Source organism: Trichechus manatus, unplaced genomic scaffold (assembly GCF_000243295.1).
Source record: "Trichechus manatus latirostris isolate Lorelei unplaced genomic scaffold, TriManLat1.0 scaffold00118, whole genome shotgun sequence".
Taxonomy (NCBI): domain Eukaryota; kingdom Metazoa; phylum Chordata; class Mammalia; order Sirenia; family Trichechidae; genus Trichechus; species Trichechus manatus.
The window spans coordinates 5,243,167-5,268,560 of NW_004444054.1; the positions used below are offsets into that span (position 1 = coordinate 5,243,167).

At 39.6% G+C, this 25,394-nt stretch overlaps 1 protein-coding gene across 3 annotated transcripts in view; it reads right to left on the minus strand.

Annotated features, from left to right (window-relative positions):
* The window catches only part of GGACT (gamma-glutamylamine cyclotransferase), a 55,936-nt gene extending 35,477 nt beyond the window's left edge, over window positions 1-20,459 (minus strand). For 2 of the 3 annotated variants that reach the window (XM_004384165.2, XM_023738524.1), the window contains exon 1: window positions 9,648-11,036. Coding sequence is in view for 1 of the 3 variants with exons in the window: in XM_023738523.1 (XP_023594291.1) it covers window positions 4,670-4,685 (16 nt within the window). In the remaining 2 variants the exon portion in view is untranslated. Of the gene's footprint in view, window positions 1-4,669; window positions 4,706-9,647; window positions 11,037-20,357 lie in introns of those variants that run through there. The other variant, XM_023738523.1, reaches the window with a different exon arrangement.
* Between the last annotated feature and the right edge of the window lie 4,935 nt (window positions 20,460-25,394).

A 25,394-nucleotide genomic window follows, 5' to 3' on the forward strand; every position in this document is an offset into this window, starting at 1 on the left:
GGATTTGAACTGCCAACCTTTTGGTTAGCAGCCAAGCTCTTAACCAATGGACCACCAGGGCTCCATGCACAGAAACTCTTATAGAAGCTTAAATGGTTGCTTAGAGGAAGTATACTTCTTCTTTGTTAATCTAAAAACCTATATGTGAGAAAATGTTGGAGTGGACCTCTCCAAGAGCTTGCTGAGCCTCCAAGAAAACAACCACCTACCAGGATGGTTTACAGCCCTTCACCTGTGTGAAAACACTGTACTAGAGCAGATCAAAGCTCTAGGCCAAGATGCTAAGGCATTGGGGGGGCAAGGGTCCTAGTTCCCAGCCAATCCAAAGGAAAGGGAGGGAGGAAAAATACTGCAGCTGGAAGAGGGAAAACAATAACACTGTAGAGGATAACCTCAGAAATATGGGACTTGGCACACGAAAATCACTCTTTTGGGAATCCTAGGGAGATTTATTTTGCAAAATCACCCAGGAGGCAAGACTTTGTGATGCAGTTCAGATTAACTCATCTGAATCAATGCTGTTTCTCGGCAAAGAAAATCTAAAGGGCTGCATTTAATGGAAAGGCATTACCGAAGTTTTTCTATTTACAAATTATGGTAGCAGTTTAGTTTCTTGATATTGTTCCTAATATCCTTCAGATCATAGATGTAAAGTGTTATTCCTGGCATCAGGAGAAAGCATGGTGCAGATAGAGGAACACACTTTTTTCTTTTTTTTTAAAAATACAGGTTTATTCCAAGTTAAGGGGTCTGTCCTTTATTTAGTTATTTGATTTAAAAAAAAGAAAGTTTTATTGTGTTTTCGATGATAGATTACACAGCAAATTTAGGTTCCCATTTAATAATTACTACCCAAATTGTTCAGAGACATTGGTTACATTTTTCACAGTGTTAACAGTCTCATTAATTCCCTTTGGGATGTTTCACTTCCAGTAATCTGGTTTCCCTGTCCTCTTACCCTTTTATCTTTTCTTTATAGCAATTTTTGACCATTTTGGTTTCATATACATGATTTTTAAAGGTGTGCAATATTCATTGGTAATATTCTTTATTTTATGAGCCTCTTATGAGCCTATCTGTTATTTAGCTATAAGGTGACCTCAGGGGATATTTCAGTTCAAGGTTTATGGAGGATCTCAGGGCAATAGTCTTGGAGGGTCCTCTGGTCTCAACCAGTCCAGTAAGTCTGCACTTATAAAGAATTTGAGTTTTAGAACACACACTTTTGAACTAGACCCACTTCACTTCACAGCAGGTAAAAACACTGCCACCTTTCAGCTGTGTGATCTTGTTCAAGGTATTTCATCTCTTTGAACCTCAGTTACACCACCAGTAAAATGGGTATAATAATGCCTACCTCCAGGATTGATGTGTGAGCATTACATGAGATAAGATGTATAAAAATCCTGGCATTTGGTGATTTTAATACCTCCTCTGAGAGAAGGAGCCTTGGTGGCATAGTAGTTAAGAGCGTGGCTGCTAACCAAAAGGTCAGCAGTTTGAATCCACCAGCCACTCCTTGGAAACCCTATGGGGCGGTTCCACTCTGTCTTATAGGGTCGCTATGAGGCAGAATCGACTCGACAGCAATGGGTTTGGTTTGGGTTTGGTCTGAGAGAACAGTAAATCACAGAATTATTATAAGGAGTAAATAATCGAATGTATTACAGATATCTTATAGTAGTGCCTGCAATATAGCTGGAGTCCAATAAACATTACTTCCTTTTTAACTTGCTTTTCCATACAAACAGCCATATCCTAGTTATCTGGCATGGTTGACTGGTGTTCTTTATAATGAACTTTACCCTTTTATGCACAGAAAAAACTGTATAAACCCTTTTCTGCATTAGTAAACACTGTATGCCGAAAACGATGTAAGTTTTAAGCTTTTGTAATAATGAATGGTCACCATAATGATTAACTATTGATTGTGTTACAGATAGATCTATACAGCTGGATGCCCAGAACTGAATCCATATCAAGGTTCAGGACATATGCTAGAACCTCTTCTCTTGAATAAATACCTCAGATTTGTTATGATACAACTGTTAGAGAAAAAAAAAAATGGAACCTGACATCTTTCGCTATATGGTATTTACTATTATAGGATCATAGGATGCTAAAGCAGGAAGAAACTTTGGAAATTACTTTTTAAAAGTTGAAGAAAGTCTAGACTTTAGTCACACTAACTGATTTGCCTAGGATCATGCAGATAGTAATCATGAGAAGAATGGAAAAGAGAAACCCAATCTCCTAGCTCCCTCTACAATTCTCTTGACATGGCAGCACAATGGACCTCACACTCCAGAAGTCCTCACTTATGAAACGCAGTTTGACATATTGCCACCAGGGGGCAGCAGGCGTATTAGTCAGGTATTCTAAAACCTGGGATTTAAGGCCCCCGTACATTTCCATTATCCCTTTTCAAACATACACGCATGCACATGCACACACACACCCAAACACACACACGTTAAACCTTATTAAAACAATATCAACAAGCATGAAGTTTAAACTGGCTCCACAAATAAGTTTTTAAACAAAAAACAAACACTTGGGTCCAACGGAGGTAACATCTTACTAACCCTTCACTATTTTTGACTTATTCCAATCCTAACTGACCTAAGGGTCAATGAATTCATTAGTTTTAAACCAAAAATAATCTCAGGGCTGTAATCTATGTCATTTCTTTAACATTCAACTGAATCTAATACTTTCCTTCTGAGGCTTCAGATCACAACAACCTCAGAAGCTCATCTGGCAATTTGTCCTGTCACTGTTTCTTTGCCAGGCTCAGTTTTTCTTTCTGATGTCCCTGTACTAGACAAGAAGCTCTGTCAATAGATCTAGCTCTCCAGAAAATTTTCCGAAGCAAAGAGAGTGAGATTATAGTCTCAAAGTAAAACCTATGTGGCCACCATTGCTCCAACTAGATGATGGTAATTTCCACTCCCTGGTGGTTTTTTGTTTTTTTTTTTTCTTTTTCTTTTAAAGAATATTTTACTGTGTTTTTAGTGAAAGTTTACACAGCAAATCAGGTTCCCATTTAACAATTCCTATACATACTGTTCAGTGACATTGGTTACATTTTTCACAATGTGTCAACATTCTCATTATTTCTGTTCTGGTTGTTCCGTTTCCATTAATCTAGCTTCCCTGCCCCCCTTTACTTTCTCATCTTTGCTTTAGGGTAGACATTGACCCTTTGGTCTCTTATAGATGATTTTTTAAAGAAGCACCTTACTCACAGGGGATATTGTTTATTTTATGAGCCAATCTGTGATTTAGCAGAAAGGTGACGTCCAGGAGTGGTTTCAGTAAAAGTTTAAAGGCTATCTCAGGGCGATAGTCTCGGGAATTCCTCTAGTCTCTCCTGGTCCAGTAATTCTGGCATTTTTTAAGAATTTGAGTTTTGTTCTACATTTTTCTCCAATTCTATCCAGGACCATCTACTGTATGCCTAGTAGTGGTAGCCAGGCACCATCTAGTTCTTCTGGTCTCAGGATAGATGAAGTTGTGGTTTGTGTAAGCAATTAGTCCTGTAGACTGGTTTCTTCTTTGAGTCTTTGGTTTCCTTCTTTCTCTTTTGCTCCAGATAAGTAGAGACCCACAGTTGTACCACTCCTTTGTTTTTAAAAGGTAATGCCACCAGCAGGAAGCTCTAACCAGAGCAGCTAATGGGTACAACTTGAAGGTAAAGACAAGGCCTCCTTCATCAGTAACCTCTTATACCCTGAAACTTTTACAGCTTTACCCCAGTGAAGGGGGTAAGGGACGACAAACAGCTTTAACACTGGCATTTTGTAAATAATGCAAAAGGCACCTCTACACTTTCAAGCAATAGCGGCCAGTAACCACAGCTCTTAAATCAGCCAAAGGGAGAAGCCCATGATCTTTATCTCAAAAGCAGAAATTTCAAAGGTTTTCTTTCTTGAGCTCAACATGCTGTAATAAGGAAAAAAGGTTCTTAAACGCAAGCTTTTACTACTGCTTCAGACACATCGGAGCAGTTAATTTTTAAACTGTCATTCCAAAGTGTAACAGTGTTCACTATAGTTAAAAAGGTTCTCAAAGAAATTGCTCTCTTATGTAATTAACTATTCATCAGTCAAATCTAATCTAGCATTAAGCTGATGGCAAAGGCAATCATAGCACTATTAGTTACTAATGGTAAAATAGGAACTGGACATGCATGAGATGCAGATAACCAAATGGATCATTGCAAAATTCCTCATGCATTCAGATACTATCATGTAGTATGATTTGTCACTTGGTGAGATTTAAGAAAGAGTCCTACTATCTACATAATACTCAGAGTTTAATTATTTTTCAATATAAAATATTTACTATGTTTAAATGTAGCAAATCATCAGAAAATCTGATATATTTATCTTTATAATAGGCATATAAAATAAATTTACTTCAGTAATTTATTTAAAAATAATAAAACAAATTTTTAAATCGTACTCAAACAACTAGAATTCGATAAATTAAAAATAAAACCAATACACCAATTAACAGATGGTTAAATTGTTTTAAAACTGACACTATCAAGTGGTGATGAGGACAAGGAGCAACTGGAACTCTCATACACTTCTAGTGGGAATGCAAAACGGTACAGTCACTATGGAAAACAGACAGTTTCTCATAAAGTTAAACATACACTTACCATATGTCCCAGCCATCCTACTCCTAGGTATTTATCCTAAAAAGATGAAAATTTTTGTTCACACAAAAACCTGAATATGAATGTTTATAGAACTTCTATTCATACCAAAAACTATAATAACTATGCCCTTCAATGGAAACCTGGTGGCACAGTGGGTAAGAGCTACAGCTTCTAACAAAAGAGTCAGCAGTTCTAATCTACCAGCTGCTCCTTGGAAACCAAACCATATCGGGGCAGTTCTACTCTGTCCTATAGGGTCGCTATGAATCAGAATCAACTCAACAGCAGCAGGTTTGGTTTGGTTTCAATGGTGAACGGATACACAAACTGTGGTATGCCCATACTATGGGTATGCCCATATAATGAATACTACTCAGCAATACGAAAGTAATGAATTATTGATAAATACATAGATGAATCTCACAGCCATTACCTGAGGGAAAGAAGCCAATCTCAAAAAGTTACATACTATATGATTCCATTTATATGACATTCTGGGAACGGCAAAAGTTACACGGATAGAGAACAGATCAGTGGTTGTCAAGAGCCAGGAGGTGGGGAAGGGTTTGACTACAAAGGGGAAGAGTAAAAAGAGGTTTTTAGTTTTGTTTTTTTGGGTGATGAAGCTGTTCTGTATCCAGATTCAGATGATGGTTACACAAAGCTACATGGATTAAAACTCACATAACTACACACCCAAAAAAGTAAACTGTACTGTATGTAAATTTTAATAATAATAATAATAAAATAAAACATGAGACCATGTAGCTGTTCTAAAACACTGGGTTAGAAATAAAAGGTAAGAATAAGAGCACTAACACATTCATTCTCTGAATTAAATTCCTGGCATATTATAATTATTACATTCATGAACATTGTACTCTTGTGTTCAATTTGCTGAAATAAAATTCTACAGCCTCACGTTAAAGAAAAATCAGTGCTGGGTACACAGGTGTGCTATACTATAATTGCCCCTCCTACCACCTCCACAGCTACTAATGGACATAATAGCTACTAATGGACACAAAGTAAAGTATGTGCCTTAGGGGGAGATGACTGCCCTCTGAGAGGCCCAAAACATTTATTGTTTTATCTTAATGGGGGAAGGGAGGCAGGACTATTCGCTGATGCCAGTAATTCTAGAATAGCTGATCAGGAGATGGTCACCTACCCAGAGGAGAACTGCCTTATAAAGTTTCCAAGGCTGTAATCTTTACAGAAGCAGACTGCTACATCTTTCTCCTGCGGGGCAGCTGTCAGGTTCAAACCACTGACCTTTTAGTTAGCAGTTGAGCACTTAACCACTGTGCCACCAGGGCTGCTTACCGCAAGTATAAGGGGTTAGGATTTACAACACATTTTGGAGGACACAATTCAGTCCATAACAATCCACAAGGATGCACCTCAGCAGGAGCTAAAGTCAAGGACAATTTGTACCTAATCGTTATGTATAAAGGGATGGAACAACATTGTCTCTTGCCTTTCTTCATGGGGTGTGTTATTTACTCTGGCATAACTCGAAACAACAGTGAAGGATGGGAAAGAAGCATGTGTTTTATAAGTGAGTCGGGGATTACAAATTCTGTAAGGCAATACTAACACCTGGGAGTCCACAGAAAAACAATCTCTGAGCACCAAATATGCTCCTCTTTTCTTTCTCCAACAGCCAGAGTTATACATACCCCTGTCTCTTCAACACTGCAGCTCTACTCCCACCTCTCGGGGAACAAGTTTGCTAAAGATGCCATGTTGCAGATTTTCTGCAAAAGATACATAATTTAAAAAGCCACTTATGCCACCCCTAAACTGAAACCTGGACCACTGGCGTTGAGAATGTTTGTTTAGTTTGTTTAAGACATTTGCCAGTTAGCACAGATGTAAATTGATCCCCCAAAAAAAACTTAGTATGAAGCAGCAGGTAATCTAGCTTCTGGAAATTTCTTGTAGCTCGTTTATTCACACTGTATCACAGTCGATCTTAAGTCCTGGAACCCTGGGAGAGTGGTGCATCTGGCTTAGCTGTGAGCAAAAACCTGACTGCTACTGTAAAGTATCTTGCACAATTCTTCACATAATCTTCAAGTTAACCCCAACTTAGTTTTCATAAATACTCCCAAGAATGCTGCCAAACTGTTCTTTATTCATTTATAAAAAGATACTAATTTCCTCTCATAAATTTTTATTAGGCTTTTATAATCTGCATGTAACTTTACAGAAAACCAAATCAAGGGAAAAAGAGTAATTCAGAGCAGGCAGTTGTGATTATTCTAAAAAAAGGAGGGTTCAAAGAACGTTCTTTCAAATTTCATTTAATGTTCATAAATTAGTAAAACCATCATGTGATTTAAAAATATTAATAATTCTCATTAGCTTATCCCCTGCATACTCATAAGTGCAGATGACAACAGCAGGAAGAGGTAATTAACACTGTAAAGAACAGAGACAAGGCTTAAAAGCAGATGTAGAAATTTGAAACAATGGACAAGAATACAGCAGAATATGAGAAGTTCTCTCTAATTTACTCTTCCTCACTCTAATTTATTCTGGCATAACTCAGAATATCAGAGTTCCATAAGAACTCTCCCAACTCACTGGAAAAGAGTTCCTTCTTTCAGCAATGGCTTACTGAGCATGACTCAGAAAGTACTATGGGGGAATCAGAATGAGGAAGGCGTGGTTCTCATCCTGAGCTTATGGTCTGGCAGTGTTTAAAGCTAGTATGGAAAAGTAATCACACATGGCAACATAAAATTTAAAAAGGTAAAACAGCAGCAGCAGCAGCAAGAACACCATCAGAGCAGAGGCAGGAGTGGTCCCACCTGTGGGGAGGATGGGACACAGGACAATGAATCAAAGGAGGCTCTGACAGCAGTTCAGTTGAGCTCTGAAAAAGGGACGGCATTCCAGCATGTGGTGACAATGGCTCCTGTCACTCGAAAGCCCCTCCTACCAACGCTGAGGAGGTGGGGTCCTCGAGTCTAGACCATACTCACCTGCCTCTGTGTGGAAGTGCAGTGAAACTCTCCCTGAGAATTACTAACATCTAGTATTAGAGCATCTGACTACCACGGTACATCTGAGAGCTGCTCTGATCCTGCAGTGTTTGCGGCATTACGAGGGGAGTTAGGCTGAGTAACGGCCCACAAAGATATCCACATCCTAATCCCTGGAACCTGGGAATATATTGCCTTACACGGTAAAAGAGGCTTTGTAGATGTGATTAAATTAAAGATCTTGAGATGGGAGGATTATACTGGATTATCCCGTTGGGCTCAATGTAATTCCAACAGTCCTTATAAAAGGGAGGTAGAAGGCAACAAGCAATGGCTAAGATGCTCAACATCATTAGCCATTAGAAAGATTCAAATCAAAACCACAATGAGATATCACCACACACCCATTAGAATGGCAATGATCAAAAAAAAAAAACAGAAAACAAGTGCTGGTGAGGTTGTGGAGAAACTGGAACCCTCATCCATTGCTGGTGGGAATGTAAAATGGTACAGCCATTGTGGAAAACAGTTTGGCGGTTCCTCAAAAAGTTGAACATAGAATTACCATATGACCCAGCAATCCAAATCCTAGGTATATACCCAGAAGTGAAGGCAGGAATACTAAAATCTGTACACCAATGTTCATTGCAGTACTTTTCACAATAGCCAAAAGGTGGAAACAATCAAAATGTCCATCAACAAATGAGTGGTTAAACCAAATGTGGTATATACATATAATGGAGTATTATGCAGCTGTAAAGAGAAATGAATTTCTGATGTATGCCACAACATGGATGAACCTTGAAAACATTATGCTGAGTGAAATAAGTCAGTCGCAAAAGAACAAATATTGTATGATCTCACTTACATGAAATAAGCAAATATATAGAAACCAAAGATTATTAATGTTTACCAAAGGTGGAAGGGAGGAGGAAAGGGGAAATTTCTGTTTGTGGGGACAGAGTTTATGTTAATGGTGGTGGAATATTTTGAGAAAAGATGGTGATAATGGTGGCACAACATGAAAAATGTACTGAACACGTCTCATCCAACTGCAAGGGCTCTGACTGTGCCTTTTCTCTGCTGTCCCACCCTCCAACCCCTTTCAGTTTGCCAACTTTCATTTGGTTAAAAAATGTGGTCTTCCATATCCCACATCTCTACCCAAAAGTCTTTTCCTCAGAAAAGTCCTCCCCAGACCCTACTTAACCAGTCCAGAGTAGGTCACGAAACTCACTTTATACATTTGCTTATCACCTATACTTCTCCAAGGAGCCTGGTAAAGCAGTGGTTAGGTGCTAGGCTGCTAACTGAAAGGTTGACAGTTTGAACCCACCAGCGGCTATTTGGGAGAAAGCTGTGGCAGTCTGCTTTCATACAGATTTACACTCTTGGAAACCCTACTGGGCAGTTCTACTCTGTCCTATAGGGTTGCTATGAATTGGAATCACCTTGAAGAAAATGGGTTTTTGGTTACACTTTTCCATCTTAGTCCTCATTTGATCGTAATTATTCTGTTTTTTAAATTTTACATTTATTGAGTATTTACTAAATACCGAGTACTATGCAAAGCACTTTTTGTGGGTTTTTTCATTTAATCCTCACAATAAGCCTATGAGGTAGACACTGTTATTATCCTCACTTTTTTAATTAAAAAATTAGAGCCAGGATTTGAAGCCAGGCAGTCTGACACAAGAGTTGGTACCCTTAACTATAACACTAATGCCTGTCTCCCCATGTAGGAAATAAGTTCTAAGACCTAGCATATTTACTAATAACTAACCTTGTGTATATAACTAAGCCCAGAGCAGCTTAATACACAATTGCTAAATGTAAATGAATGGAACAATGATGGGTTTTCCCCCTACTATTCTTAAATGACAAAAAAGACTTCCAATTTTCACTATCTGTCAGCATACTTCCTCTGCTGCTCTAGAATTTAGGCACAATGAACATGCTAGAACAGAGAAAAAAACAATTCTCACCAGTAAGCTTGTTTCTTCAAAGATATGTTGCCCTGGAATCCAGCACCACAGTGTGTCTAAGAGTTTTAAAAGCTTTTGGCTTCAGAATCCTTCCATGGGACACAAGGATAAGTATTTCTGTTTCACAGAATGACCACAAACACCTGTGGACCAAATATCCAGCTCTCGATCCTCCTGGGGGACAAGATGAAGAAGAAGCCGAGTAAAGAAAGTGTTTAAGAGTGGTTTAAAAACAGAAACAAGTGACCCACACCCTGCTGGAGGCTATCTCAGACCTCGGGGATGGACCCAGGGAAGGTATTTCCAGTGAAAAAATGTGGTCCACCATCCAGAGAGATTCCAAAATGCCTTCAGTAGAAATTACCACTGACCTAGCAGAGGGCTTCAAAGTGTTACTGAACCCAGGAAGGTGGGTCCTTGTCTGGCGCGCTAAGACTTGCCGATTATCTGAACACTGGTCTTTGAGAAAGAGAAAGTAACTTTATTGCAATGTGCAGAGCAACAAGCCAGGAGGAAGTTCCTCAGATCCAACTCCCTAAGCTATGGAGAAGCAGGGCTTTATCTGTGATTTGGGCAGCCAAGATGGTGGCCCGCAGGCGTACTAGGGAGGGAAAATTCTAGAAGGCAGCCAGGAAACAGGAGGTGATGTGGTTCTTGTTAGACCTCCCACTTCAGAATAGGGTTCCAGTGATGATTTTCCTTCTCATTTGTTCCACCTGTTGCTGCGTCCGCTGTTGAGGTCAATTAGCAGTCACGGCTGGCCCTTCTGTGCTTGCAAGGTGGGCCAACACTGGCTTGGGCTAGTTTAAGGACTAATGGAAATTTACTGGCATTCGCAGGGTCAGGTTACAAAAGTTCTTGACCTCCTTGAGAAATAACAGCTATATCCTCCCCTACGAGTCAGATAAGTAAGAAAAGAAAGAAAAAGTATAATTTCAGCCATCAGGCAAAGCCTACTTTAGGAATACTGAGCTTTCTAGATGAGTATTTCTAAGTCTTTTAAAGTCAGATTAATTTATATTCAAAAAAATTCAAACCATTTCTGAAACATTGCCAAAAATGGTGAACCTGAGCCTAGTTAAGCCTTTAGCTCAACCTTCAAATTTACAGGAAATAGAGAGACAGAGGAGCCAGTTAAACCACGCTGCACGAAAAGCAACCAAACAAATTACAGGCAGCTGACCAAGTCATGTCAATAAAATCACTGCCACTAAAGGAAATAAGGTTTCTAGATCAGGGGTCAAATAAGGTTTCTAGATCAGGGGTCAGCAAACTATGTCCCTCAGATAAATCCACCCTACTAGTGGATTTTAAAACAAAACAAAAATGTGAAAATAAAATTTTATTGGAACACAGCCACGTTCACTCATTTACCTATCATCTACGGCTGCTTTGCACAACTGAAGAGTCGTGTAGTTGCTACTTGACAGCAACGGGTTTGGTTTGTTTTTTTTTTTGGTGTTCTGCTTACAAAATTTTCACTCCTCTGCCTATTAAAACCCTACTCCCTGCTCAAGGTTCAACCTAAATGCAACCTTCCCCAAGTCCTCCGGGGAGAATTCATCTCTTGTGCTCCAAAAGCACGCTGCCCATTTGGCATCTCTTTCCTTCTTCTTCACATTTTAGCTATTTACTATGGCTGTTAACTCGTAATGCCACAGACACCTGAGACTTCTAAGGACTGGCTGTAACTCTAGTAGAGGGTTTAACAACACCTCACACAGAGTGAGCTCTGTCTATACAGATCTGAAGCCAGGGTCAGGTCCTTCCATTCTAAAACAAGGCTTTATTGCCCTGAGCAGTTTAGCTGACAACAGACAGACTCTCAATTAAAGAATGAATCCCTTAAGTAAGACGCTGGATGGCCTTGTTTAACAGAAGCTCTGCTATGTAAAGTTCTCCTACTAAAACCTCTAATGTGCAAGGTTTAATCCTGGATGAAGAATGTTCTAGAGAAGGCTGCTAAGATCACTTGATTTTGTCCCCTTATTTTCCCTTTCCTTGGGACCTCCCCCTCTATACCACCAAGCCAGCCTGCAGGGGAGCCCTAACTCCTCTTAAATGCCCAGGCCAAATGTGGGTACAGAACCTTCCAATGATGCCACTTTGGACAGCTGATACAGCTGGGAACTTTCAAGAGATCTTACTAGGTAAAATAAAAAGAAAATTGAACAGATAATGAAAAACTTAAATAGTGTGGCTTAAACAGTACAGGATACTGTCTCTGTTCTATTTTATTTACTGCCGCCCACTACCCTCCATGCCACGGGGCCTGCATGACTTTGCCTGAGTCCTTCTTCGTCACATGATGCTGTCCTCGTACGAGGGTGCCACCGTAACACTACATCAAAGAATTGCCTCTTCATCTAGACCCCACTGTGGTCTACACACGACTTTGCCTTCCTCTCAGGACTGATTCTCCCTAGGTTTGGGTTTCTAGGATATCATTTCATCAGTTGACACTGCTAAGTGTAATTCTGCACTCCTCACCCAGACAGTGGCCTTGTCTCCAGCAAAGAGCCAACCATTTACCAACTTGAGAAAGTTCACTTCTATTCCTAGCTTCCTGAGAGGTTTTTTTTTTAATCATGAATGGGCGTCAAATGCTCTTTTCACATCTATTTATCTTATCATATGAATTTTCCTCTTTAGCTTGTTGATGTGATTACATTAATTGATTTGTGAATGTTGAACCAACCTTGCATATTTGGGAGAAAATGTACTTCGTCATCCTGTATAATTCTTTTTACACTTTGCTGTATTTGATTTGTTGAGGATTTCTGCATCTATGTTCATGAGAGATATTGGTCTGTAATTTTCCTTCCTAGTAATGTCTTTCTCTCCTTTTGGTATTAGGATAATACTGGCCTCACAGAATGAGTTAGGAAGTGTTCCCTCCTGTTCTATTTTTTGGAAGAGTTTGAGAAGGATTTGTGTTCATTCTTCTTTCAGTGTTTGTTGAATTTACCAGGGAAACCATCTGAGTGTGTTACATTCTGTTTGGGAAGGTTATTAACTGTTGATTCAATTTCTTTAATAGATGTAACCTATCTTAGTTTGCTGGAGCCCTGGTGGCACGGTGGTTAAGAGCTCGGCTGCTTTATCTCTGTGTAAACATTTTCATAATAAAAATGAATCTGAACCAAAAGGTCAGCAGTTTGAATCCACCAGCCACTCCTTGGAAGCCCTATGGGGCAATTCTACTCTGTCCTATAGGGTTGCTATGAGTTGGAAATGACTCGATGGCAACAGGGGTTTTTTTTTTTTTTTTGGTTATCTTAGTTTGCTAGTGGTGTTTTAACAGAAATATCACAAGTGAGTGGTTTTAATGAACAGTAATTAATTTTCTCACAGTTCTGGAGGCTCAGAGTCTAAATTAGGTTCTTAACCATATTGATTATTCTATGGGCCTCTCTCCTAAGTTAGTGCCAGCAATCCCTGGCATTCCTCTGCTTGTAGGTGATCCTCACATGTTATCTGTCTTCCCTCTGTGTGTGTCTCTGTGTCTACTCTGCTTTTTTTATAAGACACCCCTCAGAAGCAACTAGCTTTATGACCTATCCTACTATAGTACGACCTATTAACAAAAGAAAACTCTTATTTCCAAACAGGGTCATATTTACAGGTGCAGGCATTAGGACTTCAACATTTATTTTTGTGGGACACAATTCAATCCATAACATAGGCTTATTCAGATTATCTACTTCTCCTTGTGTGAGTTTTGGTAGATTGTGTCTTTACAGGAATTGGTCCATTTCATCTAACTTATCAAGTCTGTGGTCACATGAGATCAGTTGTGATGGTTTCTCTTTCATTTCTAATACTGGCAATTTGACTTCTCTTTCTCTCTCTTGTTAGCCCAGCTGGAGGTTTATCAATTTTTATTGATCTTTTCAAAGAATCAGCTTTTAGTTTTGCTGATTTTCTCCACTAACCTTATTTTCAATTTCACTGATTTCTGCTCTAATTTTCTTTCTTTCTTCTTCTTACCAGTTTTCTACCATTTGCTGTCGAGCTGATCCAGACTCATGAAAACCCCATGCGTATCAGAGTAGAATTGTCCTCCACAGGGTTTTCAGTGGCTGATTTTTTTGGAAATACATCACCAGGTTTTTCTTCACAGGCACCTCTGGGTGGACTCAAACCATAACCTTTCCGGTAGCAGCCAAAACTTGTTAACCATTTATATCACCCAGGCTCCTTCTTCTGTTTACTATGGATTTAATTTGCTCTTCTATCTCCAGTTGCCTAAAGTGGTATCTTAGATTATTAATTTGATATATTTCTTCTTCTCTTATATATGTGTTCAATGCTATAAATTTCTCTCTAAGCACTGCTTTGCTTTTGCTGTACCCCATAAATTTTGCTAAGTTGTATTTTCATTTTAATTGAGTCAAAATATTTTGAAATTTCTCTTGAAACTTCTTTGACCCAGTGTGTTGTTTAATCTCCTAGCATTTTGAAATTTTTTAGCTATCTTTCTGTTATTTTTAGTCTAATTCTTTATGTTACAAGATCATACTTGGTATGATTTTTATTCTGTTAAATTTGTTAAAGTGTGTTTTATGGACCAGGATTGGTCTAGCTTGGTGAATGTTCCATGTAAGATTTAGAAGAATGTGTATTCTGCTGTGTTGGATAAACTATTCTATAAATGTCAATTAGATCCAGTTGATTGATCGTGCTCTTCAGTTCAACTATATCCTTACTGTTTTTCTGCTTGCTGGATCTGTCAGTTACTGATAGAAGGGTATTGAAGACTCCAACTACAATAGCAGATTTGTCTCTTTCTCCTTGCAGTTCTATCAATTTTTGCCTCAGGTATTTTGATACTCGGTTGTTAAGCATATGCACATTCAAGATTATTATGTCTTCCTGGAGAACTGACCCCTTTATCATTATGTAATGCCCTTCTTTATCTCTGATAATCTTTTTATTCTGAAATCTGCTTTGTCTGACATTAATATAGCTTCTTTTGATTAGTGTTAGTATGGTATATCTATCTCTATTCCTTTACTTTTAATCTATTTTTCTTTATATTTAAAGTGGGTTTCTTATAGACAACAGAGTTGAGTCTTATTTTTTTATTCCCTCTGGTAGTCTGTCTTTTAATTTAGACTATTCACACTTAAAGTGATTATTGATATAGTTGAATTAATATCTATCATATTTGTGTTTTCTATTCATTGCCCTTGTTCCATTTTCTCCCTCTCTTAGTATATCAATAACGCTTCTTTAAAAAAATTTTTTTTTTTTGTGGTTGCCCTAGAGTTTGCCCTAGAGTTTACAACTAACCTAGGTCCATTTCAAATAATGCTAACCCTCTTCACGGGTAGTACAGGTGCTTATAACAAAGTATTCCCAATTCCTCTCTTTAGTCCCTTATAACATTGCTGCCACATATTTCACTTATCCATAAGGTATAATCATCCAACATATTGTTATATTATTATTTTAAACACACTGTTATCTGTTAGATCCATTAAGAACACAAAAAAGAAAAGATTTTATTTTACCTTCATTTATTTCTTCTCAAATGCTCTTCCTTCATGTAGATCCAAGTTTGTGACCTACATCATTTTCCTTCTCTCTGAAAAACTTCTTTTAACATTTCTTTCAAAGTAGATCTAGTGGCGACAAATTCCCTCAATTTTTGTTTGCCTGAGAAAGCCTGTATTTCTCTTTCACATTTGAAAGATAACTTTGCCCGTTACAGAATTCTAGTTGGCGTTTTTTTGTTTTTGGTTTTGTTGTTCTTTCACTTTAAATATTTTGCTCTACTCTCTCCTTGCTTGCATGGTTTCTGAAGAAAGGCCAACGTAATTCTTATTCTTGTTCCTTTATAGGTGTTTTTTTTCCATTGGCTTCTTTCAAGATTTTCTGTTTGTTTTTGATTTTCTGCATTGTGAATATGATATGCCTAGGTGTAGATTTTTTGGTATTTATCCTGCTTGTTCCCTGAAATTTCTGGATCTGTGGTTTGGTGTCTGTTAACAAGTTTGGAAAATTCTCAGCCATTACTACTTCAAATATTTCTTGTGTTCCTTTCTCTATTTCTTAGCCTTCTGGTATTCTTATTACACATATGTTACACCTTTTGTAATTGTCCCACAGTTCCTGGATATTCTGTTCTCCTTTTTCTCTTTGCTTTTCAGTCTGGTAAGTTTCTATTGACTTATCTTCATTTCTTTTAATTCTTTCCTCAGCCATGCCCAGTCTACTGATGAGCCCATCAAAGAAATTCTTCATTTCTGTTAAAGTGCTTTTGATTTCTAGCATTTCATTTGATACTCTCTTAAGAGTTTCCATTTCTTTGCTCACATTATCCATCTATTCTTGCATGTTGTCCTCTTTTTCCATTAGAGCCCCTAGCAATATGAATCATAGACATTTTAAATTCCTGGTCTGATAGTTCTAAAGTCTCTGCTATGATTCAAGTTTGGTTCTGACGCTTGCCTTGTCTCTTCATACTGTTTTATTTTGCCTTTTAGCATTCCTTGTGAGAGCCCTGGTGGCACAGTGGTTAAGAGCTCGGCTGCTAATCAAAAGGTTGGTGGTTTTAACCCACCAGCTGCTCCACAGGAGAATGATGTGACAGTCTGCATCTGTAAAGATTATAGCCTTGGAAACCCTATGGGGCAGTTGTACTCTGTCCTATAGGGCTGCTATGAGTCAAGTTCGATTCAACAGCAATGGGTTTTTGGTTTTAGCATGTTTTGTAATTTTTTGTTGAAAGTTGGACATTATGTATCAAGTAAAAGGAACTGAGTTTTTTTTCTGTTGCAATCCCCTGTAAAGCCCTGTTGATACTGAGGTGTTAGTAATGGATAGGGGAAGGAGAAGCAGTCTATACTTCTTTGATTAGGTCTCAATCCTTTAATGAGCCTGTGCCCCTGTGTTGTGACCTTTACAAGTGCCTCTCAGCCTTTTTCTTTCTTTTTTTTTACCCCTTGGGTGAAATAGGAAGGCTAGAGAGGACTGGAGTTGGGAATTTCCTTTCCTTCACATCCAGGCTAGAAGGGGCTTCAATTGGCTAATTCCGTCCCCCATTCAAAGGCTAGAAGGGGGCTGAAGTAGGGTATTTCCCTTCCTCCATGTTGATCAGGTTCTGGTAAAATAGTTTCCCTTGAAGGCATGCTGTCCTTAAGAAAGAGCACTAATTCAAAATGATTACTTGTCCCCTCTCCCTGCTGGAAGCACAAGGGAATTTTTTTTTCACAACACATTGAGAACTGGTGGGGTTTCTGGAGATAAAACTCATGAAAGTGTGTGGAGCCTCCCACCCCCTAACCCTGAGCCTCGAGGATTTTTTACCTCTCAAGTCAGTCCATCTCCATGCTCAGTCTCCAGCAACTAGTCAATTACCCTTTAAGTATTCCTACCCTCTAGAGATGGAGGTTTCTGCTCCCAGTAAGTGGTGATTCTTCAAATCTGCCTGTCTCTCTTTGATGGATCTAAGAAAAGTTGTTGGTTTTCATTTTTCAGCTTTTTTTTCCTGTTGTGAGGATAGGAGTGATGACTTTCAAGCTCTTTACAGGCTGGACTAGAAACTGAAAATCTTTCAGAGAGCAATTCTTCAACAGTATTTTCCATATAATGCTCACAAACTGCGGCTCATACAATAATGGAAGAAGGGGTCATTACATCACAAGGAATTAAAAACCTTTCAAACCCCGAGAGTATGGCCCCCGGACACCCTTTTAGCTCAGTGATGAAGTCACTCCAGAGGTTTACCATTCAGCCAGGGATTGGACAGTTTAATAAAACAAAACGAGACTAATGAGGCACAGCAGTCCAGGGACAAGGACTAGTAGGCAGAACGGGACAAGAAAGCTGGTGATAGGGAACCCAAGGTTGAGAAGGGACAGGGTTGACATGTCATGGGGTTGTTAACCATTGTCATAGGGCAATATGTACACTAACTGTTTAATGAGAAACTATTTGTTCTGTAAACCTTCATTGAAGGTACAAAAAAACAAGAAGTATCTATGTGAGATCAAATTGACAACAGCAACTCTAAAGGTTTGATGGGCAGCCTAGGGGGCAGTGAGTTGAAGATAATGGTGAGGGAATAATTTGGAAAAGGATAGTGAGAATAGTAGAACAAGTGAAGAATGTAATCAACGTCACTGAATCATACATGTAGAAACTTTTGAAATAGTGTAATTTTGGCTATGTATATTTTCACCCAGAAAAAAAAGGTCCTCCAAGGTCGAGAAGGCAGAGTGTTGACATGTCATGGGGTTGTTAACCAATGTCATAAAACAATATGTGTCCTGCCTGTTTAATGAGAAACTATTTGTTCTGTAAACCTTCATCTAAAGTACAATTAAAAAAAAAAAAAGAGAAAGAAAAAAACCTTTCAGAGTCCACCTGTCTTTTGTGGTAAACTAAATAATGATAATAAAGTAATAAAATCATGTGGTTGCTAACAAAGTGCTTACTATGTACCAAATGTATGCATTTAATTCTCAAAACAAACCTATGAGGTAAATACTCTATTTGTCCTATTATACTGATGAGAAAATTGAAGATAATAGAGGCTAAGTAACTCGCCCTCACTGAAGGTGGCCAACCAGCAGTGTCAGCCTCCACGGCAACCACTAATAACTACCTTCTCCAGGACTAGTGTTAATAGGTAAGGCTCTGGGTAGCAAGGTCAACTGCTTAAAAAATATTTCTGTACAAAAATCCACCAATTAGAAATTAACTTTGTAGGTCAGCTTTTAAAATATAAATGCTCTTTACCCGAGCAAAGTAGTCTGCTTATTCAGGAACTTCTGGCTTCTCTTGGCAATAGTTTCAGGGAAAACAAGGCATTTTTTCAGAATGAGGGCAAACTGCAGGAGCTCTCCATGTTAGCATTTGAATAAATTCAGTGGCACCATGGAAAACAATCTTTAATTACAGGATAATCTATATGAAGACGTGTGGCTGTGCACATGTGCATGTGTGTCTGTGAAACCTACACTTTACGTACATCAGTCCAACTGATTTAGGTATATCCTTTAGTTTTTAATTCATGATTTCTCTCTAGGACATTTAACAAAATGAAAAATTGGTATAAAAAATTGCTGCAAGTCTAGTACATATTCTTTTCATTTCAATATTAATAATTACCAAACTTGGAGTCAAGAATCTGTTCAACAACCAAACACTTCAAGGGACAGTGTAGCAGGGGCGGGGGTCTGGGGACCATGGTTTCAGGGGACGTCTCGGTCAATTGGTATAACAAAGTTTATTAGGAAAATGTTCTGCATTCCACTTTGGTGAGTGGCATCTGGGGTCTTAAAAGCTACTGAGTGGCCATCTAAAATGCATCAATTTGTCCCAACCTACCTGGAGCGAAGAAGAATGAAGAACACCGAAGACACAAGGAAAATATTAGCCCAACAGACAAAAAGGGCCACATAAATCAGAAACTCCATCAGCCTGAGACCAGATGAACTAGATGGTGCCCAGCTACCACCAATGACTGCCCTAACAGGGAACACAACAGAGAGTCTCTGATGGAGCAGGAGAAAAGTATGGTGCAGAACGCAAATTCTAGTAAAAAGGACAGACTTAATGGTCTGACTGAGACTGGAGGAACCCCAGAAGACATGGCCCCTGGAGGAACCCCAGAAGACATGGCACCTGGACTCTCTGTTAACCCAGAACTAAAACCATTCCCAAAGCCAACTGTTCAGATAAAGATTAGACTAGACTATAAGACATAAAATGATATGTATAAAGAATGTGCTTCTTAGTTCAAGTAGATACACATGCCTAAATGGGCAGTTCCTGTCTGGAGGTGAGATGACAAGGCAGAAAGGGATAGGAGCTGGTTGAATGGACACAGGAAATTTGGGGTGGAAAGGAGGAGTGTGCTGTCACATTATAGGGATAACAATGTGTGTATAAATTTTCGTATGAGAGACTAACTTGAGCTATAAACTTTCACTTAAAGCACAATTAGAAAATAAATAAATAAGAGGAAAAAATGGTCAAAACAAAAATGTTCAGAAAACTGCATACTTATTCTGTTTAGAGTGACATTGTGATGTCACCTTTTGCTAAGAGTGAAACAGCAACAAGCATATTTAGTAATTAAGTCAGGAAAAATACTTCAAAAAATTCAGATGTTTCACTAATAGCTCCAAAGAAACCTAAGACCATAAACTCAAAAATCACAGGTTTCTTTTGCAACTTTTGGTCTCAAAAACAGGAATCTCTAAAAAACAGAAATTTCTAAAACATGAGAGTCTCATTCAACTTAGAGATCCTTTTAAACTACTCTTGTAATAATTAGGTTTTCTTTAGAAAGAAGCTTCTCTACTTGAAGCCAGTTCCTAACTTTTTCCGCCAATTGCCCCTTTTGGCAACTGCACCCACTGCAGCGTGCGCCTGGCAACTGCGTGACGCGTTCCTCATTCAAACGTTCCCTCCCTTTGGGCGAGTTCCGCAGGCCACCCGCTTCCGCCCTTCGCAGCCAGGCTCTGCCCGAGGCCTTCGTCTCCCTACTCCCTTCGCTCCTCCCTCGCCCTGCTCCGGGACAGCCACGTCCTGCGGGTTCCGCTGGTCCGGGACATTGGCCCAGGGCCGCGCAGGGAGCGATGCCCCGCATCCCGGGGGCCCCCAGGAGACCCGCGCAGAGAGGCCGGGGCGGTGCCTGCGGGCTGCTCCCGCGTCCTCCCTGCCTGCGGGTTCGGCCCGCACCCAGCGCCTCACCTGGGGCTCCCGACGCTCCGCCCTCCGTTCGGCGCGCCCGGCCGGTGGCAGAGCACGCGGGGCCGTCACCGCGTAGGACCGGGACTGCGGAACGGAACTCGCCGGGCAAAGGCCGGTACCGCGGCACGCCACACCGCGACAGGCCGCGCCGAGCAGCGCCACCTGGAGGGGGGACACGGTGCCCGCCCGCCGCTCGCGCTCGGCCACGCCCCTCGCGCGGGCTCGACGTGCACACCTGAGCCCACGCTGGGACAGACGCGGGGCAGACACGCCGTCGCCGCACACCTGGGGATTCATGCCCAGTCTGTCTTGTCGCTGGATGCTGCACACCTGGGGACACACCACCGCAAACCGCAAACACATTCTAACACGACACACCCAGACACTCATGTACAGCGTTGACCTCATGTTGGACACAGACACATCTGGGGACACACTACATCAGACAGACACACACTTAGAAATTAGGTCCCACTCAGACATACCTGGGGGTGCATCTCATGGGACAGACACATCACTAAGGTGTCACATCTGAACATACACCCTCAAAGCTGATACAATACCATACTGCAGACAGATAACCACATAGTCTTGACCCTGTCCACATAGTCTCCCTTTTTAAATAAAACAATTGCGTCAAAAATCTAAAAGCTTAGCGAAACACCAAAAATTATTGTAACAGAATATATTTATTGTGAGTAGATATGATTCGCATTTGGCAGCATCACCCAAATATGTCGGGAAGGCGCTCCAAAGGGGACAGTGAAAGGGGGTTATAGGGGTCATTGTTATGTTAATTTATTAGAAGATAACATCAAAGCACAGGGCAGGTTACAGAAACAGTCATCAAAGGCATGCCATACATCCTAGAACAGCCTTTGGTCAAACTCTGGAGTTCCTGCTTCTGGAAGCTGGCTGCACATAGATTATTTTCTGAAAGAACACAATGCCTAAAGCAATCTTCTCCGCTAAGCTGCTTACTAAACTATTGTTTGACTTGAAGTGACACTAGGAAACCAGTTCTATCAAGGTCCAAAAGGACACCTAAGGGTGGATAGCCTGGGTGGGTCACCGGAATTCCTTGAACCCAGAAATCTGGATTCTAAGAAAATCAGAATGATTTTGTCAGTTGTAGGAGACTTACCCTCTGTCTCCTTGCCTTTAGGACTAAATTTGAGCCCCAGAAATTAGAGTGAGGACCAAGAGCTGAAGGAGTATTTTTCTCTAAAGACTTTGTTCATTTTGGGTTTAAACAATGGTGCTTTGGGGCACAGATGACAAGGAATGCACAGAAATAGAGGGAAATTTCTATTCCCCATGAGAGACCCAAATATGTAAGTAGTCATCAGACTAGTAATAATTCCATAATCTCCCTTAATTATTGCCTGTACCTTCTTTCTCATATATGCAGACCGGTTGAACTGTTATGGATTGAACTGTGTCCCCCCAAAAATGTGTGTCAACTTGGCTAATCCATGATTCCCAGTATTGTGTGATTGTCCACCATTTTGTCATCTGATGTGATTTTCCTATGTGTTGTATATCCTGCCTCTATGATGTTAATGAGGTAGGATTAGCAGCAGTTATGTTAATGAGGCAGGACTCAATCTACAAGATTAGGTTGTATCTTGAGTCAATCTCTTTGAGATATAAAAGACAGAAGCGAGCCGAGGCAGGGGAACTTCATACCACCAAGAAAGAAGAACCAGGAGAATAGCATGTCCTTTGGACCCGGGGTCCCTGAGCTGAGAAGTTCCTCAACTGGGGAAGATTGATGACAAACACCTTCCCCCAGAGCCAATAGAGAGAAAGCCTTCCCCAGGAGTTGGCACACTGAATCCGGACTTCTAGCCTCCTAGACTGTGAGAGAAACAAGTTTCTCTTTGTTAAAGCCATCCACTTGTGGAATTTCTGTTATAGCAGCACTAGATAACTAAGACAAACTCTTTTTACAATCTTGTTTTTATTCAAAGATTTCCAACAATATCCAATATTTCTATTATATGCAACAATGCTGATAGTTTGTATTTTGAACAGATACGTAATTATATATATATATATATATATAAAACCAGTTCTCAAGCCATTAATTTTCATAGACTTCTTTCTTGTCTTGGATAGTTTCATGATTCAATTGAAATGTATATATAAAAAAAAACTTGCATAGAGTATATTTAAACATTAATATTTTTAAAGAGTAGCAATCATTTTTTTTCCAAAAGAAAGAATGGTTCCTTATTTTTCCTGTTTGAAGAAGGAAGATTATGTCAGCAAAGGAAAGTGAGGCAAATATGTGAATAATTACTCTGAAAAAGGAAAAACAAAGACTGTAACAGAATGAGTATTAAATTGCATTTACTGCCAGGTAGGGCAGGGAAAGCCTGGTGCAATAGATATTAGGCTTTGTAGGATAAACTCTTAAGTCTAACTGTCAAAGAATAACTGATAGACAAATAGCTTAAGATAGAGGTATTCAAAGTGTGCTTCCAGTCCAGCAATGATACTACCACCTAGGTACTTGTTAGAAATGCAAATCTTAGGTCGAACCCAAGACCTACTGAATCAGCATCTCTGGGGGTAAACCCAAAAACCCCACTGCCCTCCCAACTCACAGAGTAGAACTGCTCCATAAGGTTTCCAAGGAAGTGGCTGGTGGATTCAGACTATGAACCTTTTGGTTAGCAGCCTGAGCTCTTAACCACTGTGCCACCAGGACTCTGACTCTAGGGTAAGGCCCAGCAAAGAGGGTTTTCACAAATGCCCCGGGTGATTCTAATGGAGAACTAGGGTTTATTGAGAACTTACTCCAAAGCTTCTCAAACTTTAATGTATGTGTGCATCACCTGAGGATATTGTTTAAAAATGCAGATTCTGGTTCAGTTAGTCTGAGTAGGGTCTGAGTAAGTGCACTGCTAACAAGCCCCAGGTAACATGGGTGCTGCTGGTGGGGTGGGTGCTGCTGCTGGGGTGGATGCTGCTGGTGGGTAGACCCTTGCTTAGTGAGGATTTATTTAAAAATAGGCACACAAAAGGGGCAGTCACTGTGAAGGCGGCTCCCCAGCCAAGTCAAGGGTGGGGCTCATAAAGACAAAAGCCACATACAGTTTCTCAATGAAACTGATTGGTCAGTTCAGTTTAGGATTGGTTGCTTACACAGGAGCTCTGCGCAAGCCAACTGCTTTCCTGGTTTTTAGGAAATGGGTTGACACATCAAGTCATTTTTTGCATCCAAATGGTACAGTTGAGTCACTCCTTCTGAAGGGTTCAGTATTTCTGCTGGTGGTGGTCCTTTGCTCTGTCATTTTACAATCTCTCACACCCTCTAGGCTCAGAGTTATGCAGCCCCTAAATCACAATGTGCACACTCAAACATTTCCTTTATTCTAAGAGTTTACACGAGTAAATTGTTTTTACCCTGAATTATCAAGTTTGGCTATTTTTGTTATCTAAATCCAAGCAGATGACTCCCAAGCTCTTTTTTCCAGACCTGAGTATAATAAAGTGAAAAAGTAGGTAGATACTCAATTTACACTTCTACTTGATATTACACAAAAGCGCCTAATCCCCTTGTTACCCATCCTGCGTGCCTTCAGCATTGTAAGTGCCACATGACAGGTGGGAAAATGTCTTGAAACTAGAGTCATACTGTGAAAGGAGAAGCTATGTAAGGAGCTTGAAGTCTAACTGAGTAACACTATAAAATCTACTGAAATACTATCAAATTATTCTAATAAATAATTTTTAAAAATCATCTTTGGCCCTAAATAGTCTGCAGGCCAAATCCAACCAGTCACCTATTTTTGCATGGAATGAGTTTTACATTTTTTAATATTTAAAAAAAAATCAAAAGAAAAAAAGATATTTTATGACACATGAAAATCATATGAAATTTAAATTTCAGTGTCTTAAGTAAGGTTTCATTGGAGCACAGCGACACTCATTCATTTACATACTGTCCGTAGCTCCTTTTGCAGAGTTGAGTAGCTGCCACAGAGACTGTATGGGCTGCGAAACCTAAAATATTTATTATCTGACCTTTTCCAGAAAAAGTTTGCCAACTCTGCCTATTAGTCTCTTTCCCCTGCCTGTATTATAATATCTACCTCTCTGTTTTGTAATTGGTTTTTTTTTTTTGGGGGGGTGGAAATTGTTAATTTATATGACTGTCTCTCTACTGGACTTGGAGTTTCACGAGAGCAAGACGTACGTCCTTTGTGTGTATGCTCCCTCCCAGCACCTCCCGCCATGCTACACATAGTAGGTGTTCAATGATGCTTATTGAATAATTTACTTTTTGATCTTGTTTCCTTTGTAAAGCGATATGAACTTAAACAGGATCCATTTAATCAGGCTAATTTAGAAAAATTTGTATGCAAAACATAGAAACGAAAACATTCTGCAAACTGAACTCCTTACCTCCGTTTTACAAAGCTGGCTGTAAAAATTTGTCATTAAATTTGAAAGCAGTAAGATTCCCTCCCTCCTTTTTTTTCCTAATTCTGTCAAGTTATTTTCCTTGGAACAACAGGTCTTACTGCTAAACAATTTCCATGGCAAAGAAATTAACAAGTGGAGAAAACCAACCTCAATGAAGCTAAGTTTACTCCCATTAAATTCAAACCTGGTAGTTCTGGAATTAATGTTTTAAAGATGATGTGAGCTGCTGTCAGATTTTTAAAAATAAGGCATCGACCTTTTCTCCACAAAAGACATGTAATGTCTTTTCTAAAAAGTGTATAAAATTTTCCAAGCAATTGCAGTTGAGATGGTTTATACTATTGTTACCCATCTTCTGAGACTTTAGGAATAACAAGCAAAGACTCGAGTAAAGCACTATATGAGATTATTTCACTAGTTTTGGTGAGTAAATTCCTAATCATGACTAGGAGAATATTGTGAGAATTCCCAGAAGTAATCTGACCAGCCAAGTATGCCTTCCACCATGATGAAGTAAATCACTGGTAGATAATTACATTGCGAAGAATTATAGCCAGGCCAGGAAGCTTGTCTAACTCTGTCACATTGCTGCTATTCTTC